The sequence below is a fragment of the Primulina huaijiensis genome, unplaced genomic scaffold, assembly GCF_012295235.1.
Source record: "Primulina huaijiensis isolate GDHJ02 unplaced genomic scaffold, ASM1229523v2 scaffold3245, whole genome shotgun sequence".
In the NCBI taxonomy this organism is placed as follows: domain Eukaryota; kingdom Viridiplantae; phylum Streptophyta; class Magnoliopsida; order Lamiales; family Gesneriaceae; genus Primulina; species Primulina huaijiensis.
The window spans coordinates 228440-248774 of record NW_027357612.1 but is presented as its reverse complement, the minus strand read 5'-3'; the positions used below and the strand labels follow the sequence as shown (position 1 = coordinate 248774).

The 20335-nt window shown below is 34.2% G+C and overlaps 4 protein-coding genes, 1 long non-coding RNA gene and 1 pseudogene across 11 annotated transcripts in view; 3 read left to right on the top strand and 3 right to left on the bottom strand.

Moving 5' to 3' along the window:
• Window positions 1–20335, top strand: part of LOC140968135 (uncharacterized) — a 52798-nt gene that overhangs the window by 27908 nt on the left and 4555 nt on the right. The gene's annotated exons all lie outside the window — the stretch shown is intronic.
• Window positions 3001–4735, top strand: LOC140968126 (glutaredoxin-C4). Its single transcript, XM_073428982.1, has 4 exons — window positions 3001–3310; window positions 3737–3810; window positions 4342–4440; window positions 4517–4735. The coding sequence occupies exons 1-4, from the start codon at window positions 3126–3128 to the stop codon at window positions 4591–4593; spliced, it is 435 nt and encodes a 144-aa protein (XP_073285083.1). The 5' UTR covers window positions 3001–3125; the 3' UTR covers window positions 4594–4735.
• Window positions 6780–9600, bottom strand: LOC140968068 (probable receptor-like serine/threonine-protein kinase At5g57670; annotated as a pseudogene).
• LOC140968145 (replication protein A 32 kDa subunit A-like) lies at window positions 11231–15458 on the bottom strand. Of its 3 annotated transcripts, none has more exons than XM_073429007.1 (11): window positions 15299–15458; window positions 14813–14916; window positions 14614–14724; window positions 13994–14091; window positions 13705–13746; window positions 13541–13618; window positions 13182–13263; window positions 12966–13043; window positions 12792–12871; window positions 11797–11865; window positions 11231–11706 (listed from the first exon to the last, which is right to left on the bottom strand). In XM_073429007.1, the coding sequence occupies exons 2-11, from the start codon at window positions 14903–14905 to the stop codon at window positions 11625–11627; spliced, it is 813 nt and encodes a 270-aa protein (XP_073285108.1). In that variant the 5' UTR covers window positions 14906–14916; window positions 15299–15458; the 3' UTR covers window positions 11231–11624. The 3 variants fall into 3 exon arrangements, with proteins under 3 accessions (XP_073285108.1, XP_073285107.1, XP_073285106.1); XM_073429006.1 differs by having other exon boundaries at window positions 14813–14919; window positions 15299–15368; XM_073429005.1 differs by lacking the exon at window positions 15299–15458 and having other exon boundaries at window positions 11232–11706; window positions 14813–15101.
• On the bottom strand, window positions 15268–16812 carry LOC140968146 (uncharacterized). Its single transcript, XM_073429009.1, has 3 exons — window positions 16339–16812; window positions 15794–15941; window positions 15268–15651 (listed from the first exon to the last, which is right to left on the bottom strand). The coding sequence occupies exons 1-3, from the start codon at window positions 16720–16722 to the stop codon at window positions 15422–15424; spliced, it is 762 nt and encodes a 253-aa protein (XP_073285110.1). The 5' UTR covers window positions 16723–16812; the 3' UTR covers window positions 15268–15421.
• LOC140968130 (UBP1-associated protein 2B-like) lies at window positions 17654–20332 on the top strand. Of its 5 annotated transcripts, none has more exons than XR_012173708.1 (3): window positions 17654–19083; window positions 19861–19953; window positions 20066–20332. XR_012173708.1 is itself a non-coding variant. In XM_073428988.1 (3 exons), exon 1 carries the CDS (start codon window positions 17758–17760, stop codon window positions 19081–19083), a length of 1326 nt encoding a protein of 441 aa, XP_073285089.1. In that variant the 5' UTR covers window positions 17654–17757; the 3' UTR covers window positions 19920–19953; window positions 20066–20332. The 5 variants fall into 5 exon arrangements, 4 of the variants coding, with proteins under 4 accessions (XP_073285089.1, XP_073285087.1, XP_073285088.1 ...); XM_073428988.1 differs by having other exon boundaries at window positions 19920–19953; XM_073428986.1 differs by lacking the exon at window positions 19861–19953.

Sequence of the window (20335 nt, the reverse complement as noted above, 5' to 3'; positions counted from 1 at the left end):
ATTTTTTTCTTAGGATTTCTTTAATTTACTTCGCATTATAACCGAAGTCGTATCCAAAAAATTAGCGAAGTCTTTGACCGGTTCAATAAGAGAAAACTGGTTTGGAATTAGACCGATGCCGAAGTAAAACAACGTCTTTTACTTCATCGATTTTGTGGAGTGCAGAAGTAATAGCTTATATATAATCTCATAGTTTACATCGAGTGACGAAGTAAATGTTTTGTATAACTTCACAGGTTTTGTATTTTGGTGAAGTAATTGATGCGAACGACTTCGTTGTTATGGAACTATGATGAAGTAAATATATTCTATAACTTCGCAATAATTTTTATTTTTTGAAGTATTTGGTATTTTGTTACTTCACAATTTACATTTATTGACGAAGTAGTCGATTTAAAATACTTCATTTTTTTGTATTACGGTGACGTAATTAATAAAGAACGACTTCACAATTATTGAGTTATGGTGAAGTAAATTATTTCTTTAACTTCGACACAATTTTAATATCACGTAATATAGTCCATAGAAATCATAATAGAAAAACTCAAGAACTTAAACAGAGCAAAATCGAAATCTGCACAACAACGCAATGGAGCAGCTACTCTGGACCAACGAAGGCATCAGAAAGTATCTAAGTCTAAGAACGAATCAAACCAAAATGAAGCAGCAGAGCTAAGAAACAATCTGGAAGATCCGGTTAGGGTTCTTCATCATACAACTATACAATTCATAAATTCACATCAGAGATGCAAGCAGCCAAAAAATTAATTGGAAGGAACCACGACAGTTAAAAAATAAAAATCAAAATCAATTGGAAGGAACCGCAACAAAATTAAGTTCCACCATTTTTAAACTCTCTTCGGTTTTTGGGAAATCAGAAGTTACACAAAATTAAAAAAAAGGAAATCTTGAAACACCCAAAATTGACGTCTTTCAAAACATATACTACAAGCAGCAACAATCATTGAGAAACCAGGCATAAATCCGAAGCAAACACCCAAAAACGACAGACCTGAAGGCAGCTGTTGAAGCGAAGGCTAAGGTTGAGGCTGAAAGTCAAGGAAGTAATTGGAAGGAACCGCAGCAGCGGGAGAAGAACCGAAGATTGGGGTTATGGGGTGGGTTTTGGACATATATGTGTATATATCAGACTTTTAAAGTTGCTACACTAAATTTAAAAAGTGTATTTTAATTCAGTAAATAAAATTAGCATTTAAGTCTCTTTTTCAAATAAAATTAAATATTTAAAATTTTATTTTATTTTATTTAATTCGCGGTCTAGTGGCTATTTCAGATTTTTAGGCGCTACAATTTAAAAATCGAAATAGATTAAAAGTTATCTATCGGTTCATCTTTTACAAAATAATTAAGAGAAATTAAAAGTTAAGTATGATTCATTTTTTTACTTCACTAAATATAAAATTTAATTTTTTTTTAATTTTTTAATTCATCAAAAATACTCTGTCGAAGTAAAATGTTACAAAAAACTAGATGTCAAGCCCGTGTTTATTAAATTTTGAAGTAAAAAATAATGTTTTACTTCGTCGGTTTTATTATCGAAATTGATTGGTATATACTACTTCATAATTAATAATCGTCGAAGTAACCAGTGGCGAAATAAAAACCAAAAATTCTACTAGTGTTTTGATCTATTTATATTTATTTCATGTCCCATGTGCTACTGTTGTTAAATGATATAATTTCGTCCTACAACATGTATTATGTCCGTTCATCTGGCATGTTCTCCTATTTGTAAGGATTATGTTTTTGTTTTTATCGTGCCTTTATTTACTTGGATTTTTTTCCTAGGTTTTCCTCTGTTCATTTTTTTCTACATGAAATACATGGGGTTTATTGTGAAGCTCCATCTTTTTGTTGCGAGTTGGATAATATGATGTATGTTGTCATGGACGCTAATGTTGATATATAGAGAAATCGTGGTTTTGTTGATGGAGGTAATGAAAGTAAAGCTTTATGCACAAATTCTAAAGATGATAAATCAACTATCAGAAACTTAAGATTACATATTTCCAAAATTATACACATTGACCAGATCTATAATTATAACAGCCCATTCGTTGATCAAGTGACGATTATTTGGGTCGAACGCAATGATGATGTTAATATTCCACACGATAGAGACATAGTTGTCTGTGGCCGTGATGATCAGCCCTTCAGATACAACATTATTATGGTTCTTATGTTCCTTAATTTGCAGTATTTGTTTTTTTCCCGTATGGGGACAATGGGTGGCAACATAATATTTCCAAGGTTTAAAATGGGGTTGCCCCTGTTGACGTGCATGGGAGATTGTTGCCACTCGTAGATTTCAATACCTTCGATTGTATTATTGATGGTGAAATTTGTGGTGTGTTTTGACTCTTTTACCTCAACTTAATTTTGTCATTTAAACTATTGAATATTAGCAGATAATCCGGATCTCCACATATTACCCGGATTAACTTAAATCATGTAATATAATTTTTTTTTATCAATATCAATTTTGTATCACATTAATCAAACACAATGTATTATAAAAGTATCACAATGCTACATTTACAAAAACTTATACAATATCGTCTCACAAAATAACTTCGCGAGATGGATCTCCGATCACTGATTAACAATATTAATTTTATATTCAAAATATTATTTTTCAGTGCAAATGTATCATTTATTGTTTGTTATGTTATGAAAAATTATATAATATATGTTGATTTAAGCGAAAAATGTTATTTCAAAATATAACTTTTGACTGTAGATATAAACCGAATTAACTCATCTCACTTTGCCCTTAGACCTGAAGTACGTCATCATCAATCTAGTTTAAAACTTATTTTATTACACAATTCTCTGAAAAATCGATTATATGTTGTAATATAAANATTTACATCAACTCAAACATAAAAATTATTTGAAAAATTACTCTCTTTTAAAAAATTCCATCTAGTTTCTAGACCGCCTCTCTATTTTTTAATTTTATTGTGGGGCTGTGAAATATAAATATAATTCTCCCTAAATGGGAAGGTGTAAGATCCAAATCAAGCCACTAACTCGTATCTAAACCTACTAATCTTTATATCTGAGCAGAACTGGGGCGAATTCAGCTCCGATTGCACTGAGAAATGGCGAAATTGGGTTTCCTTCCATCATTTACGGTATCAAAATTGCTATTTCTCTTCGCAATTACATTACTGCTAACTATGTTGTGGGCATCGAATGTGGAAGCAAAGCCCAAATCTCCAGCAGCATTCGTCAAAAAGACCATATCTTCTCGTTCAATTGTTATCTTCTCCAAATCGTATTGCCCGTACGAATCGAGCCCTTTTCTCTATTTCGTTTCTTTGTAATCGTGGATCTCTTTATTAGTTAGGTTTTCTTTTAATTTCACGTCCTTCTTTTTGTTATATTTTTTTGGTTCATCCTGATCTGCTATCAGGATTCAGGATGTAAACCGATATTTGACTCTTAACAATTAAAACATGTTCTATTGGTTTTGACTTTCACATCCTTATTGGTTCTGTAAGAAGTTGCCTTGCAATCTGTATCTGGGTAGAACATGTTTTAACTTTTATATTACTTGGCTCTAAGTTGTGAATTGCTACGGTTTATGGGAATTTGGTATAAGCTTGAGATGTGCCAATGATTCTTGTAACTTAATTTATTCATACACGGCAGTAATCTTAAATTAATGATGTTGACATTGTTCCCTTTTGTTGTTGTGATTGACATACAGATACTGCAGAAGGGCAAAAGCTGTCTTTAAAGAGTTGAAGCAAGAGCCGTATGTTGTTGAACTTGATGAGAGAGGTTTGTTCTTTAGAAGCTGTATTCTTATCCTCCGATTGTGCACATATTGCTGCTATCGTGTAGTATTGCTTGATATCAAACTAAAGATGTGAATGATTAGCTTAAGTCGAGCTCAAGATCTAAAAGGACAAAATGAGCTTTACCTAAAGCTAATCGAGTCTAAGATAAAATAGCTCGAGCATGTGAGCTCAGGTTGGGTTCATAGATCTTCTTTTACGAACATGTTTGTGGACTCAGACCATGAGTTCTTTGCAAATTAGTATTTATTTATTGTGTTATAATCATGAAAGTATTCCGGCTGACAGTTCTGATCAAATCTAAGAACGATCAATTGATCTCGTGTCGAGCTAACAATGCTGCTATCCTAGTCGAAGAATGCATCAATTAAAAATTTGGAGTAATAACATGAATTAAAGGGTGGCAAGTAGAAAGACAGGGAAATGGGAAACCTGGAACAAACTTATGCGGTTTCTTACTTTCAGTTAGATTCGTTTAAGGTTACTGGGTGTTGTCTTTGTAAAATGCGTGCAGAGGATGGAGCAAACATTCAAGATGCTTTAAGTCAGATTGTAGGGAGGCGAACCGTACCACAGGTTTTCATCAATGGAAAGCACATCGGTGGTTCTGATGGTAAATTCTTGTCCCAAGTACTCGACTACAAATTTCTTTCCTCCTTGTGTAATGATTTGAAAAAATTACATCACAGATACTGTTGAAGCATATGAAAATGGCGAACTCGAAAAACTTCTTGGCATTGTTACAGAGGGAAAAGAAGATCTTTGAGCTTGTTGTGTTACCTTTTTCCATGGAAACTATGTTCTTAAAATGCCGTAGATTTAGTTTCTTTCGGCTATTGAACATTGGTCTTCATTTTTGTGGACAGATATTCTAGATTCATAATAATAATAATAGATAAATTTTCCTACAGCATTTTACTTGGTGAATAGTTTCAAAGGTTGCGCTGAGATAACATGAATGGTTGAATTCGTAAAGAAGTTGATATGATTAAGGAACTTGAAAACGCATCTAATGGGATTTATTTTGGTCCAACAATAATGAGATGCACGATTGATTAATTAAACTATTTGTTAATTGGGGAGTTTGGATATATTTTTGTAGCTTAAAAAAAACACTTTAAATAAGTTCAACTTTTTTAAAGTACATTTATTTAAATAAAAACATATGTGGATTTAACCTTTGTATGAATTTAAAAAAGGTTTTTATTTTTATTTTTTGGAATAAAAGTAGAAACATAAGCTCGAAAGTCAGAAATTTTAATTTAGGCATTTTTTTATATGTTTTTTAAACATAGTTTTTTGTAGTCAATCACTCTTAACTTGCTGGCTTTCCCAATCAATCGCATTATAAATGAAGTTCTTGAATTTGGAATAGATTTGCAACTACTTCAGGTTTATCAGTAAAAGTGTAGCCCTAAATGCCACCAACACATAAATTAAGGGTGTAGCCCAAAACCTCAATCCCTAACAATAAATTTTCGAACTCTTGAAAATTTATTTATATATTTACAAGTAAATATCCTAGAGCGACTACTGTTCGATTAATTTTCATCACACTGAATTTTTAGAAATCGAATTTATAGAGAAGAACCAAACCAATCATACCAAAACAAAAGATATATTGATAGAAAGACCGTAAATTTAAGATTGAATGCATAATTTTTCAAGTTCTATAAAATATAAAATTTTTTAAATTTGCAATAGTAAATAGTCTTCTCAAACCTAGAAAATCATACTCTAATAAAAATGAGATCATTGTTAATTAGTGTGTCATATTTTTTAAATAAATCATTCCAACTTTCCATTCAAACAATATATTTTTTCATAGAAACATATTCATTCAAAAATAAATGAAACCTCGTGTATTAGTATTAAACTAAAAAAGCGGATATTTCGTCGGACATTAAGATTAAGCTAAGTTTTTTTTTAGAACACCACCTGATTTTGGATTAAATCAAGCTAATTCTACCTGGTACTTCCCGTCCTAAGATTTGTTCTACTTCAAAATTTGGTTAAGTCAAAACCAAAAGCGTCGGTTGGTTTTATCTATCTATCCCCACACAAATCTTTGTTATTTGAAGTAGTTATACTTACCAGTTACTACCATGTTAAATAAATATATTATCGATACGCTGTGTTCAATTTATTATCTAAAATGAATTTCATTTATTAAAAATATTTGCTTATGGCTCGTATATATTGTAATGAGAACACAATATATTTTTTTTATATCGATAAACGTCCGTTCTTTACTGAATTTCATATTGGTTGGATACAATGATTTATTTAAAAAATATTTTAATTATACCACGAACAAGCAGAATATTTTGCTTTTAAAAAAATATCTTTTCTGATCATAGTAATCATATTCTTTTTTTTGAAAAAAAATGTAAATTTTGGATGGAACTTTTGAAAATGGGAGGATGTCGGTTCATCTATCAATAAATTTAAAAAAATATAAAACAAAAGATCATAAAAGTGTTCTAGTTGGTGGTGTATGTAAATGCTCGACAAATGATCATAAATTCGATTCCATCCTGAACGAGCCTGTCACATAAGATTTTTCACGTGCGGTTTAATTAATAACGTGATTTACAAACTATTGCATTAGCCGGAGATCTACTTAGTGTGCATCGAAACGTAATAAAAAAAATAGCAAATGAATAAAACAAAACAACTGCTTGGCTAATCAATGTATCCTTGTTGTCACGTTAATTTGTGTCAATCAACAAATAAAGTTGAATTCTATATCAGGCAAAATTTAAATTTTAAAATCCGAAAATTTTAGAAGATGCGTAAAATATTTTTTTCGAAGATCTCCTTTATGATAAGATTCCACTAAATTTGGACTATTTCACATAAAAATTTAATCTGAAAGATCGGCTAAGAGGTAAGCTATGAATAAATTATAACACACATAATAAATATTAACGCCTACCCTTACATTTAAATGGATCTTATCATGTCCAAAAACATATTCTCATGATATACAAACTTCAAAAGACAATCATATTAGACTTTGTTGTCTGATTATAACTTGAAAATTGAGTCATGTGGAGATGTTGAGGAAGAACTACCACATTCAAATTCAAGATCATCAAACCCCAAAAACTCTTCTTCGTCTACTTGATCTTCCTCGGGGATTCTCCATTTTTCCTCGTCGAATTCTTCTTCAATAACATTACCTCCAAAACCTGCCAAAATTGAAAAACGTCTCAAACGTTTACATAGCACCATCCACGGTTGTGGGCGAACCTAGTAGATCCAGAGAGCAGGTGTTAATCTGATAAATTTGAAGGATAAAACTTGGATTTTCAGAAAAATTATGCCTTTCAAATTATTTGTATGTGAGGGGACGGATCACCCCTACCCTGTTGGGTCCACCCCTATTGGCGATAGACTGAACAATATGTATACAAATTTATGTAATGGGGCAACATGTAACACCACAATAAAGGACAGTCTTTCAACATTGCTGAACTGTATGATCCAGAAATTTCATTTCCAAACTGTGTTTAAATAGTTAAATAAACTAAAGCAAAGAACATGATATAAGACTTGCATTCAGTTTTGGCCAACAATTAAATAGGCAACAAATAGTCCAATTGCACATAAGATAAACCATTCTTCTACTTTTGAACGATTCTTTTCTTGTCACAAGTTGTATCATAATAGATGATGAAAACATAAAAGAAACTCTTGTTCTCTTGAGATTAAAGAGGTGCTTGATAAACAATCATTAAATTTAAAATAATCTTGTATATGTTGGAATAAAGCTAGAACATACTTATGTCCTATGTTGCTTGAAGCTTATAACATTAACTCTACTATCAATTAGCAGACGACAAAAGGATACAAAAATGAAGAATGTGCATTCGAGAAACAGTTTTATTTCGTGACGGTATTTAGGAGAATTATGGAGTTTGGTGAAAAAAGTGATGCCATGAAAGAATTCAAATGTTTAGCGTATGGTTCAAGAGAAAACCACAGGAACATATAACTCGAAGCATATATTAAAAGTTTCACCTCACTCATAGTAGGCCGCCAGGCAGGAGAAGATCGAATGCAAAGAGATGCTGCAGATGACAGTCGATTAAGCTGTTTTACGTCATAAATTTCTTCAAGCCTTGGATCAACCACATCCTTTGTATTTCCTTCATTTAATATAGGTTTGGCCTATTGAATTCATAGAGTGAAAACTAAGATATTAAACTATGTTCTGTTATTTGAATAAGAATTGAAGTTGAAGAATCTGTCATTACCCAACTATGTAAAGTTTGATGATGACTATCCACTGGTTTCCTTCCAGAAATAAGCTCGAGCAACAAAACCCCGAAAGCAAATACATCTGTCTTCTCGTCTACAACACCATGCATAAAATATTCCGGAGCTAAATGCCTAAAGAATGCTGAAAATGTCAATTTTATAGAAAGCAATCGTGTACAATAACAATGCAAGAGATCGTAAAATGGATTAGTACCCAATTGTTCCTTCTATAGGACCAACTGAATGGTGACTCCACTGTGTTGGAAGCCATTTTGCTAAACCAAAATCAGATATCTACGCCATGCAAATACAAGCTCTAACGTTAGTCTATCCCTTGGTGGTCGAAGGGGTTGAAAATATCTTCAAAAGTAAATGTTTATTCTATGTTTCTCGACATACTGGTCACCCCTTCATTTAGTTTGTCGGGCCAAATTTTATGTCATTTTATGAACATTTAGCAATTCTTAGGGAAAGTCGTTTGTCCTGTAACTTGCAAGCATGAAAGATGAGCCAAATCCAAGACGATTAGCATTGTAGTGTTGGTCGAGCTTATAAGCTAATCTATGAATCAAAAAGAAAAATCAGAATAACAAGATCAATGTAACTTTTACTTGAGGTTCACAATCTGCAGTCAGTAAAACATTCGAAGCCTTGATATCCCTATGAATTATTCTTCTGGGACAGTTCTTGTGTAAGTAATGCAGACCTCTAGCAGTTCCAACAGCAATTTTGTGCCTCGTTTTCTAGTCCATTACAGGTAATTTCTCATCTAAAAACATTGAAGAAAATGTATTTTTTTCCCAAATCATGTCACACGTATATTTTTTTTGAAATCTTGAAATATATATCAGTATCACATAATACCATGGAGAATAGAAGCAACAGAACCCTTTGAAGAAAATTGGAAAATGAGATAAAGTCCTTTATCGATACAACAACCAAGAAGTGGCGTCACATTCAAATGAGAAACATGCCCCAATGTACCAATTTCTGTCAAGAATTCCTTCTCTTTTCCTGCATCATTTTCTGATTTGGTCAATCTTTTAACAGCAATGGCTTCCCCATTTTGCAGAACTCCTTTATAAACCTCTGCAAACCCTCCTCTGCCTACCAAATTATCTACCACAGAAATAAAATATATATAGCACATTTTTAACCCAGAAAACTAAGAAAAAAATATGGGTTTCAACTATCAAGAAATGCAGGTAAAACGTAACGAACCTGAGGAAAAACCATTGGTGGCGGTAAAGATTTCTTCGAAGGAGAAACATTTCCAGACGGGCTTTTGAAAAAGCGCCGACTCTTGGTCTAATTTTGCATTAAAGTCGCTTGCTTTGGGGACTTGCTCGTCGAAATTCTGTCGTTTAAGGGAAAACAACCTCTTTAGGCTGGCCGTACGTATGTATTTCATGTTTGGAACTTGGAAGTCAAGTGGACAAAATTCTTGACTCCACTGTTCTTTTTCTGCGGAGCAGAGGTTGATGAAAACTCCCCACTCATGGGGGATTAGAACACAGCTGAATAACTAATAATAAACTGTCGTAATTACAAATATCCACTCTTCGCTGATTCGTTTATTCTTTAAAAAAAATTTGTTTTTTTTATAATTGTATTATGCAACAAATCTGAATTTACATATATATAAAATAATATATAAACTTACTAGAGAAATATCTCTAGACCTTAAACATGATTTCATAATTATGTATTGAATTGATGTTAGATATCTCATTCTTTGGAATTGGAAGCACAACATAGTTGGACCAAGTAGTAAGCAAAAAATATCGAATATATTTGGGACGGAGATGATCTCGAAAATCTCGGGTCTACCGAATGCATTTGACTCTATTTAAACTCTGTTTGGAAAAGTTGTCCTATATTTGATTCACTTTTAATTTATCTTATTTTATACAATCAAATGATTTATCATTCAATCAAACCAAATTATCACTTAAAAAGTCTGTTTTCAAAAAACAAAACATAATTATTTTCCACGGAACAAGATTATGGAAAATATGGTTCCATAACAAAATACTTCAGAGTAAGGGTCAAATGAACCGATCGAGATTACGTGTTTTTTTTTTTTTTAACACAAATTAGCTACGGGTGGGTTGAGTTATTATCCAGATGATGGAAGTAGTTGAATGAGAGTCGCTTGGGCAAAGGGTGAAGTACAATCCAACGAATAATCTTCTGCATTTAATGTTTTTCAATATATGATATGATGAATAAATGCAGCATTAACATATTTGGTTGGTCCACGCGGGGAGTTTGGTTGGGACAGAATCGATATATATATATATATATATATATATTGCAGGTAAGCTGCATGGGATAAAACATCCGAGTTGAACAAATTAGTCTACAAACAAAGTCAAACAGGTAAACTATCCTAATTAAATTTGGTGTGACATAATCGTCTAATAAATATTGGTAGAAGATAAAACATATGACCAATTAGTCATACGTATACCTACACACAAACTTGAACGCTACTCATTGTATTTACTTGAATACACGTGAATTTGATTTATCCATCCCCAAATAATTATTGTATTTTATTTTAATATGATATAACGTATGGTAAAAAAAAAATTTAAAAAAAGAAACGGACCTTAAGAAATCCTAAAATTAAAAGCAAACATACCCTATAAAAATATTTAATGACAGTTAGATCAACAAAGTACGCATCGCCGCGTCGGGACATTCAAAAGAAATCGAAAGCTACGTAACATTGAGAGTTTTATTGAGGGTTCAAAATTCCATGAACTTAATTAATAAGGGAATTGCCAGATTTTATTTTTCTTCATTCAAGAAAATTGCAGCGTGAGAGATCAAGAATCTCTTAACAGGTTAGAAGCGAGCACTTAGGTATGCAATAATTTCTCGTTTATTTGGTCGTTTCTTTTAATGTTATTTTTTTAAAAGACAAAAGACTTTTCGTATGTATATTTTTTAAATTATAAGATTCGTTTCTACTCTTAATATGATTTTAATTTAGATATGAATAGGGATATATACTTACGACTAAAGTTAGATAACCAAATGCCCTGGTCCATAAATCCGTTGCATCAATTGATACAAAGTAATTTTGCATCCATAAAATTGTAGAAACGTCTAAATTTTAGTTCCAAATATTTCAATCCAGACGCATTCTAAAAAATCGCAGTCGGGCTACAGAGGGAAGAAGATACGTCCGGAAATTGGTAAGTTGCAATTACCTGCAGAATTGCCAAACAACTTGCTATTGGTTTGCTTAATTCAATTTGAGGATTGTTGGCCTCGTTTCAAATAACAACCGACTCTACGTCCATTCTACCGGTATCAACAAAATAGAAGCATGACTATAATAAGATATATTTGGAAATCAGCAGCAAGTTCGTAAGAAGCAAACTACCATGCTAAAAATATTGTTTTGTCATACGACAGTGTATGACTAGTTATGTGAATATCTTCCATTTGCAAGAAACAACCATAGATATATTCAGGGAGGAGAAAGCATCGACGCAGCCCTCATACCAATTGGCAAACTTAACCGGCTGTGGACTTGTAGTGAAACTCATCAATTGTAGAATAAACCAACCCCTCTGATTCAAGTGATTCCATAGTTTCTCTGTCAAGATAAAAACATTGGTTAATATGCTATCGGTTGCTTCTCGAAATATCTCCCCAACACACGATAAAGAGGAGAAAGTGGACATACAGAATTTTTTCTTGGGAAATTTTAAGCTTTTGCGCTATTGCATTCCGGTAAATACCCTTTTCCTGTGCACTGAAAATGGAAAGAACTCAGATACGGTCAAAAACAAAATCGTGACGATAGAACCATGAAGAATAATTTATAGAATCGTAGATCAGAGAAAGTGTCAACCATCCCTGACAGATTCCAGGATTACATTATAAGCATACTTACACAATTGGAGCATTACATGCCTTTTGCTACCAATAGGCCAGAAACTAGTGAAATTTTTGTTTTGGAAACCCAAAACTGGTCGCTCATTACAGTGACAAACCTGATGTTATATACTTGTTCATGGAGTTCACATTCTGTTCGCTAGGAACAGTAAATGCTAAAAGATTATTCAATAATAAAATATATAATTTTACTTAGGGTCATGCACCACTGAGGTTGGTATAAAAACGTAGAGATGTGGCTACTGAACTGAGAATTTTTTCAAGGATCTTCCTGAATTTGAGGGGAGTTATAGATGAATGACATGCTTAAAAGCTGATCAATCTGTAACCATCAATGATTTACTCCATCCTGAAACACTGGTTTATATACGCCAGATTTTAATAAAACCAGTCGAATGTAATTACGCATTTAAGTACGCCAGAGTTTGTTGTCACATTCAAGGGATTGAGAGTCTCAATTCACTCGTAAGACCTTCAACTATTCAGAAACCATATTAGATGAGACCAAAGTCTGAAAACACTTTAAACGTATACCTCAATATATTTATATATTTTTCAGGCCTATAGTATATGCTGAGACAAACTAATCGAAATGAGATTATAACTCGTTGCAGCGAGTTAAACAAAGACGTTACATATGCCCACCTTTTATCCACTTAATTATTTAATTTAAATTTTCATGGAATTGCCTTATGCATGCACATCGACAAACAGAGGTACAAGTACATCTCAAGACATGCTAACATGAATCTTGCAACGACAAGCAGTTCTTAGATGACTTACAGGGATGACGGTTGTTGCAGATAGTCCAAAACCATCTTATCTATGTTCCCGAGTCCGTCCAAGTTGTACTCCTGAGAGACCTAGATAATAAAAGTAAACAGAAGATGCAGGTATTAGGCAAAGTTTTGCAAATTCAGGATACTCATAAGAAAACAAGTCAAGATGTGAACTAACTTGAGTAGACAAGGAAGCATTGTAGGGATTAGGAGTTCCACTAACCAAGGAAGATGAAGAGGGGCCAGAAACACCACTCTGTATATTGGCACCGATATTATGAAACTAAACTGTTGATATTTTATTTAATTAAAATAAGAAAATTGGAAACAAGCATAAATTCCAATTTCTCCCACAAATTTGCATGAGACACATCTGTATTAAACAGGATAATACCTTTATTCTGTGACTGGAGGAGCAGTGGGCATGTATACACTCAAGAAAATGGGTTGCTATCTCATTATAATTAGTCACGGGCCTGGAAGGAAGAAAAATTCAATATCCCATCATCAAATGTGGATTGAAAAATGTTTTCTTGCAGTAAGGGGAGTAGTAGGGGACATGGTGGCATGGCAGCCAAAATTCACAAAGACATCGGAACAATTTGGCTTTTATGTGGCTAGAATTTCCTTTTCTTTCTTGTAGATAGGCTTCTTGGGCCTCAAAAGTAAAATATAAACTACTTCAACTACTGGCATCCAAAATGACTAAGGAAAATTGCCCAATTCCTTCAGCCAGTTCTAATAAAAATTTACCTGATTGCATATACCACCACCTGCCTTCTACCCTTGACACTCCTCAAATGTCCATGAACTCGAACATAAGTTTCATCCCTGCTTTAGATCAAACAAGTAAGGATTCAAAGTAAATAAAAGCATCCATGGCAAAGAGATTGAAGATCGAAAACTTGAAATGTTACATTAATCCTTCCACTTCCTTGGTATCCTGAGAATCATTTATCCTGGGAATCACACGAGTATGCCCATGTTAATCCACGGTCAAACAGAAACAAATATCTCATAAGCATAGGTAAAGAGTGACATTGACTGTGTAAGGTCACTCAAGAACTCCGCAACCTATCAAGCATGAAACAGACACAAACCTAGGAATCAAATTTAGAGGTTAAGGCAGGGGGAAATTTCATGTATTTTAGCAGAGCGAAACTTATATCTTTATCATTTCCCCTCACCAATGGGTCCAATACTTACCACCTATGGCAGCCAATTCGGCCGGTACCATCATCAATCACAAATGAAACATCAGTAACCCTTTCAGACTTGTCATATGTCATTCCAACCAATTTTACCTACAAAAGCAAAACAAAATTTGACAAATGGAACACAGTAACCTCGTTGACATTTACGCTCACATCTTATGCACTGAAGCTGGAGTAAGGAAAAAGATCATTGAAACGAAAAAATATTCTAGTGCTAGTTTCTGATGGAGTTTACAAGGTCCAAAAAAAAAAATAACAAGGTACTGGATGGTGGTGCCCAAACCCAATTACCCCTAAAATACTACGTAGGTACAGGTTCTCCTTGTACTTGTAAAGCACTTTTCATAAGAAATAAAACAATTTTTGCGAATCCAAGGTCTTCACTTTTTTATGTTAGCAGAATTTTCACATCTATCGTGTTTTTGTGTAAATTGATTTCCTTTATACGTTGCGTTGTTCTTGCGAAGCTTATTTAAATTGTAAAGCTACATTAAATTGGTGGAAACCGCATTGCTACTAGAGTATTAATCAATGAAACCCCGAGTCCCAAATAAAAAAGAAAAAAACGTCGGTTGATTAATTTTGCAAAGATGAAAAGAAGCTAGCACTCACATTATAGACATCAACACCGTCGATGAGGTAACCGGATTTGTCATCTGCTGAGGGACTCGCTTCAATCAGTTGCTTCACAGTAACGGGATACATAGGTTGATTATCACGACTCTGCTCAGAAAATCACAATCATTATACAAAAATTACCTTGATCTAATTACTACAATTGGCGTTTTTGTGTGATTTTTAGGGCAATTACCTTAGCCGAAGTGGGGGACGGATCAGACGTTTGAGAAGAGATGAAGCCGCCGGTGACGGCTGATGCATCGTTTTGGCTGCTCCCGAACATCATTCTGTGGCTTCCTGCTGTGGCGCGTTTGAAATTGAGAAATATATGTTATGGAGGTATTGAATGGAGGACTTCAAGGAATTTCCGCGCCTTTTTCAATGTTTTCCCGCCATTTTCATGGCCTGATTTTTTTAATATAATCGTATTGTTTTGGTATTTAAAAACTTTAAGTAAGTCCGACTTTTGATATCATCGTATTTTATATTTACATTAACGAAAATATGGATAATTTTTATTTTGCAAATGATGAATTATCTCGAATAATACACTAACATGATTTTATGGTCTTGCTAAGTCGATATTTTAAGTTTCATCATGTTCGAGTAACAGCTTCTTTGAGATGATACATTCAAGTTCAATGGCATATGATACATTCGAGTTCAATGGCAGACTTACTTGAAAACAGCTTCTCCTTGTCTACATTAACAAATTGCACGTTGCCTTTTGCTCTATACTATGCTTAATACTTCTTCCACCATTGTGGCCTATTGAGAACACAATAACTTTGAAATTAACCAACTATGTATATTCCAAATCCATTATATGTTTCAAAGATGCCTCTAGGACTGGAATCTTTATCATAGGCGGTTCAACCTGCGAGCCATGATACTTTTCAGGAGAGAAAACAATGTAAGCATTCCAGTTTTTGTCGAGTTCAAGATAATAGAGACGCTCTCCAGCTGCATACCCGCCCAAAAGTTGGTATGATCTCTCGGATTGATACATCGTTTCACAAAATTCCTCTGTGCCTGCAAAAAAATATCTGGTGACTTGTGTATTTAAGTGTACTAAAACACATCTGTGTACACATAAAAAGGAAAAAATAAAGGATTCAGGCTTCAGCAAGGGTGGGAAGATGGTAGCGTGAAAATAAGGGTTGAGAAGACATACATGCAGCCTTCTCTAACTGAGTATGATATATGAATTCCAAGACTGCAGAAATCTCTTTCTCAAATTGGTGAAATGGTCCGGTATCAAAGTTCATTTTTCGCAACTTGCATAACCCTTCTCCAAGCTCCATCATTGCCCCTTTGTGGTTCTGTCCAAGAAAGGCACGTCTTAAAACAATCAACACTTTCTATCAGCTAATCGTTACAAATCGTAATGTTAACCAGAAAATTATATTCTGTTCTTTATACTGAAAGATTCTGGTCTGCTTACTAATTGGTTTTGTGAAAATCTTTATGTTTATGGCTGTTTGAGTTGAATTTGCATGCAAGTCTCAATGGAAATAATGGACTCAACAATCTTGCCGATGAATGATCGACTATTGGACATTCACGTACAAGAGGAAAAGCTTCATTTACACCAGAAAAAGGAGAGGCGCATAAACAAGTCAAGATATTGGCAATGAGAAGGGCAAGAATACTAGACAAAGATCATGTTCCCAAAAGATGAATGACTCAATACACAAGAAATCGGAGAAAGACATCGACCTGGTTGAAGAGGTGATGAAAGCCAACTGCACATTGTAGAATGCCATGAACAAGAGTTCGTGTGGGCTCTTGGGAATTATTCCACAAACCTTCGAGAACATCGTGGCATTTGTAGTAATCCCTTTTATTGAATAGCGAAACTGCATCATCGAAACTTCCTATTTCTTCTTCGTCGACATCTTTTTCTTGAATGAATCCACCGCGAGTGGTGATTCGATATGATTTTAATGAAAATCGTAAAAATTTTCGGGTTTGAATTATTGGGGAGTCGGTGAATGATGAATAACAAGGGAAGGTATTGGTGTTTGCATTGAGAATTGTTGGCAATCTGTTTGGTGATAGATGAGTTGTTGCTTGTAAGATAGGATTGGGTATAGTAGCCATTGAGAATGGCTATTTGCTGTGGCAAGAAATGTGGTACACGAGGTTGTCTGAATTTTGGTTCATTTTGGAGTTCTTGTGGTTCAGGCTACATTTTCCGAACGAAATATCTTGTCCCTTTTACTTGAGAATTTGTGTTAAAATCGAAAGGTAATTCCACAGAGAGCCAAATTTTCTGTTATCGACTATTGTAATTAAAATATTGCTACAAAATTATTTTAATTAAAATTCTCGTAAATATTTTAAAATTACCATATTTTACAAAAAATCCACTATTCTCTAAACAAGACTAAATTCCGGAAAAAGTATAGTGATGCATTATTTTTTATTGTGCTTTATTTTAGTGTGGATTGGGTTTATGTGTCGTGAAAATGTTCGCGAATATAATTCATCGCGTGAAATCATAAAAGACATGTTTTGTAGGAGGGAACAAAATGAGAATGAATATAACATTCTCATCTCATTATGTATACTCATGTTTGGTAACACGATGAAATGAAAATACTCATTCAAATGAGAAAAGCTATTCTCATATTCATTGGAATGATCATTTCATCTATTATATTTTACAAAAAAAACTATCATATTTAGTTTAACTAATTTAAATTATAATTTCATAATAATAATAAATAAATTATTATTAGTATTATTTTTAGTATTTATATTTTTAATGTCATAATAATAAAAAATAATGAAAATTTAATAATGCTGTTAATATTGATAACTAAAATAATAATATAATTACATGACAATATTAAAAATTAATAAAACATCAATTTATTATTATTGATAATAATATTTTTGAGTAATCTAATATTTTGAATTAAAAAATATTTGACTATAAAAGTAATTTTATTTATTAATTTTTTATAAACAATTTTATTTTATTTCAAAATTATTTTATTAATATCTTATTTCATTAATATCGATTGTACTCGTAACTCAATTGGTTCCAGGAAACTTTTCTCCTAAAATAAATTTAAGCCCTAACCGGCGCTCAGTGCACTGAAAGAGAGCTTCGACAGATTCTATCATTCTATGGCAAAGAAACGTAAAGCCCCATCCTCACAACAAACCCATGAAAAAAAACACAAGATAATTCGTGAAGAAGAAGAGGAGGAATCCTCCGATGAAGAGGAGGAGGAGGAGGAGGAGGAGGAAGAATCCTCGTCAGAAGATGAAGAAGAATCAGAATCAGGATCTGAAGAAGACGATGACGAGGACGAGGATGAGGAAAACGACGACTCATCATCTGAAGACGAAGCATCGAAAAGAGCAACTGTTCGTGAGCTACTGGAACCTTTCGGAAAAGACCAAATCATAGACCTGCTCAAAGAGGCGGGCTCTAAGGACGCCACGCTTCTGGCCAAAATCATCGAAACGGCGGATTCTGACCCGACCCACCGGAAGATATTCATCTACGGGCTCGGGTATGACGCCACCTCGGAGCAGCTCGTTCAGGCGTTCAAACCATTTGGTGAAATCGAGGAGAGCAAGTTGATTGTTGATAAGAATACTGGTCGGGCGAAGGGCTATGCATTCGTGTTGTTCAAGACGAGGGCTGCTGCCAAAAAGGCTCTGAAAGTCCCGCAGAAGAAGATTGGAAGCAGGAACGTGTCCTGCCAACTGGCAGCTGTTGGCTCAACAACTCCTGCAACTCAGGCATCAGAAACAGGGAAATGGAAGATTTTTGTTGGAAATGTGGGGCCTACTGTGACACCTGAGAAGCTGAAGGCCTTCTTTCGGAGGTACGGGGAAATTGAGGACGGACCTATTGGGACGGATCCGACTTCAAATCTGTTCAAAGGCTTTGCTGTTATTACGTACAAGTCTACCGAGGGGTACAGGAAGGCTTTGGAGGAGCCGATTAAAGTGTTTGAGAATTGCCAATTGCATTGCAAGAAGTTTGTGGAAAATATTACTAATAAAAACAACGTAGCTCTGCAAAGTACTGCAAGTATTGCCAATGCTTCCGTTAGTGATCTTAGTTATGGTGGTTTAGGAGTGAATCCAGGGGTTTTGGGTGCTAACTTGACCCCTGCCAGGTATTTGATGTCGCAAAATCCTGGGATTGGGTTGGCAGGGAATGCAATACTGGCCTCAGGATATAATTCGGCTGGTTTAATGACATCTGGATTGAGTTCATCTTTCGGTGGGATGGGTTCGGATTATGGAATGAATAGCTTGAGTCCAAATGTGATGGGGCGCTATGGATCACAAGCGGCTTTTAATGGAATGGGGCCCTTCCAGAGTTCTCAAACAGGACATTCGACTGTAGGGACATCTACAACTGCCGCAGCGGCTGGGAGAGATCCAGGAAATCTTGGAAAGGAACCATCATTAACTTCTTATTTCCGCCTCTAGGTAAGATGTTTAAAATTGGGAGAAGAAGTTACTTGCAAGTGTTTGTTGTTACTTGTTTTCTGGCGTGTTACTGTGTTTGTTTATTTAGTACCTGTCACCATTTTGGAATGGTTATTTCGCTCTTTACTATATCTTTTTGCTTCATTTGGTTAGCCACATGTTAGTGGCCTAATCTGTTGATGTTATTGTTGTTTTTCACTAATGTTGTGGTTCAGAAATTATGAAAAGTGAGATTTTCTTTGCATTGGATTGATTCTGTCAAAGAAAGTTCAAAGCTTTGCATTTTACAGTCTACCAAAGGTAAAATCGTGGGAGGATAGAAGTTTGAAAAAAGTTACTTGTTTTGTCATATAATATCCTAGTCTGGTTCATAGATAGTATTTGAATTTGTTTACAAGGGGTTAAAAACAATTCTCGTAAAACAAAGACGGATACGGATTAGTTGTTGGCGCTCACGTGGGCGTGTCATGTTAGATTGTCAATTTGTTTGAGGCAACTGATACCATTTCATAATCTGCATTCAGATGATGTCAGTTTATTTTATTAAGAAATCTGTCCTGGGGCTTTGGGAGATTTTACCGTTCCTCCAATTTTCCCTCACCAAAATAGTGACATGTCTCGAAACTAACTATGGTACTGAATTGATGTACAAACTGGTGTAAATAATCGTTTTCGGACAACCTTGAACATGCAAGTGCATGCTATAGTATTTAATGCTGGAATGTTGAGCATATCAGGCTTGATCGAATGTTTTTTTTTTTTTAAACTCAAATGTAGATCCTACTCGTTGAAGAATCTATGCTGCTTGATCTTGCTCTTTTGAACTTTACCTGTAGGATTTACAATTGTCTCTGTCCGGCTGGCTTCAGTGTACTTTTTCTGATGTTATCTTTGTTTTTAGCTGCCTTGATCATGTTCGTGTCTAATAGAGCATATCTCGGATTCATGCTACTCTTTATGGCAAGTTCTTTTTCTTGTTCAGGCCAGCTTCATGTTTTCATGTCCAGTTGGTATCAAGAATATTCGAACCTGAGCTTCGTGCGCCATAAGCACCACAATTCTGACTTGGGTTTTCGGTTTCCTGGTGCCACGGGATGAGCTTATGTCATTTAATTTTAGTTTGGCTCTTCTGGGTTGTGTTTTAATCTTGTATACGATTAAGTTATTTTAGTTGCCTATTGCGCACGGATTATTCATCTTTATTTTTGTTTATTAAACTATTGTTGGCTCTTGATTTGTTTGTTTTTCACTT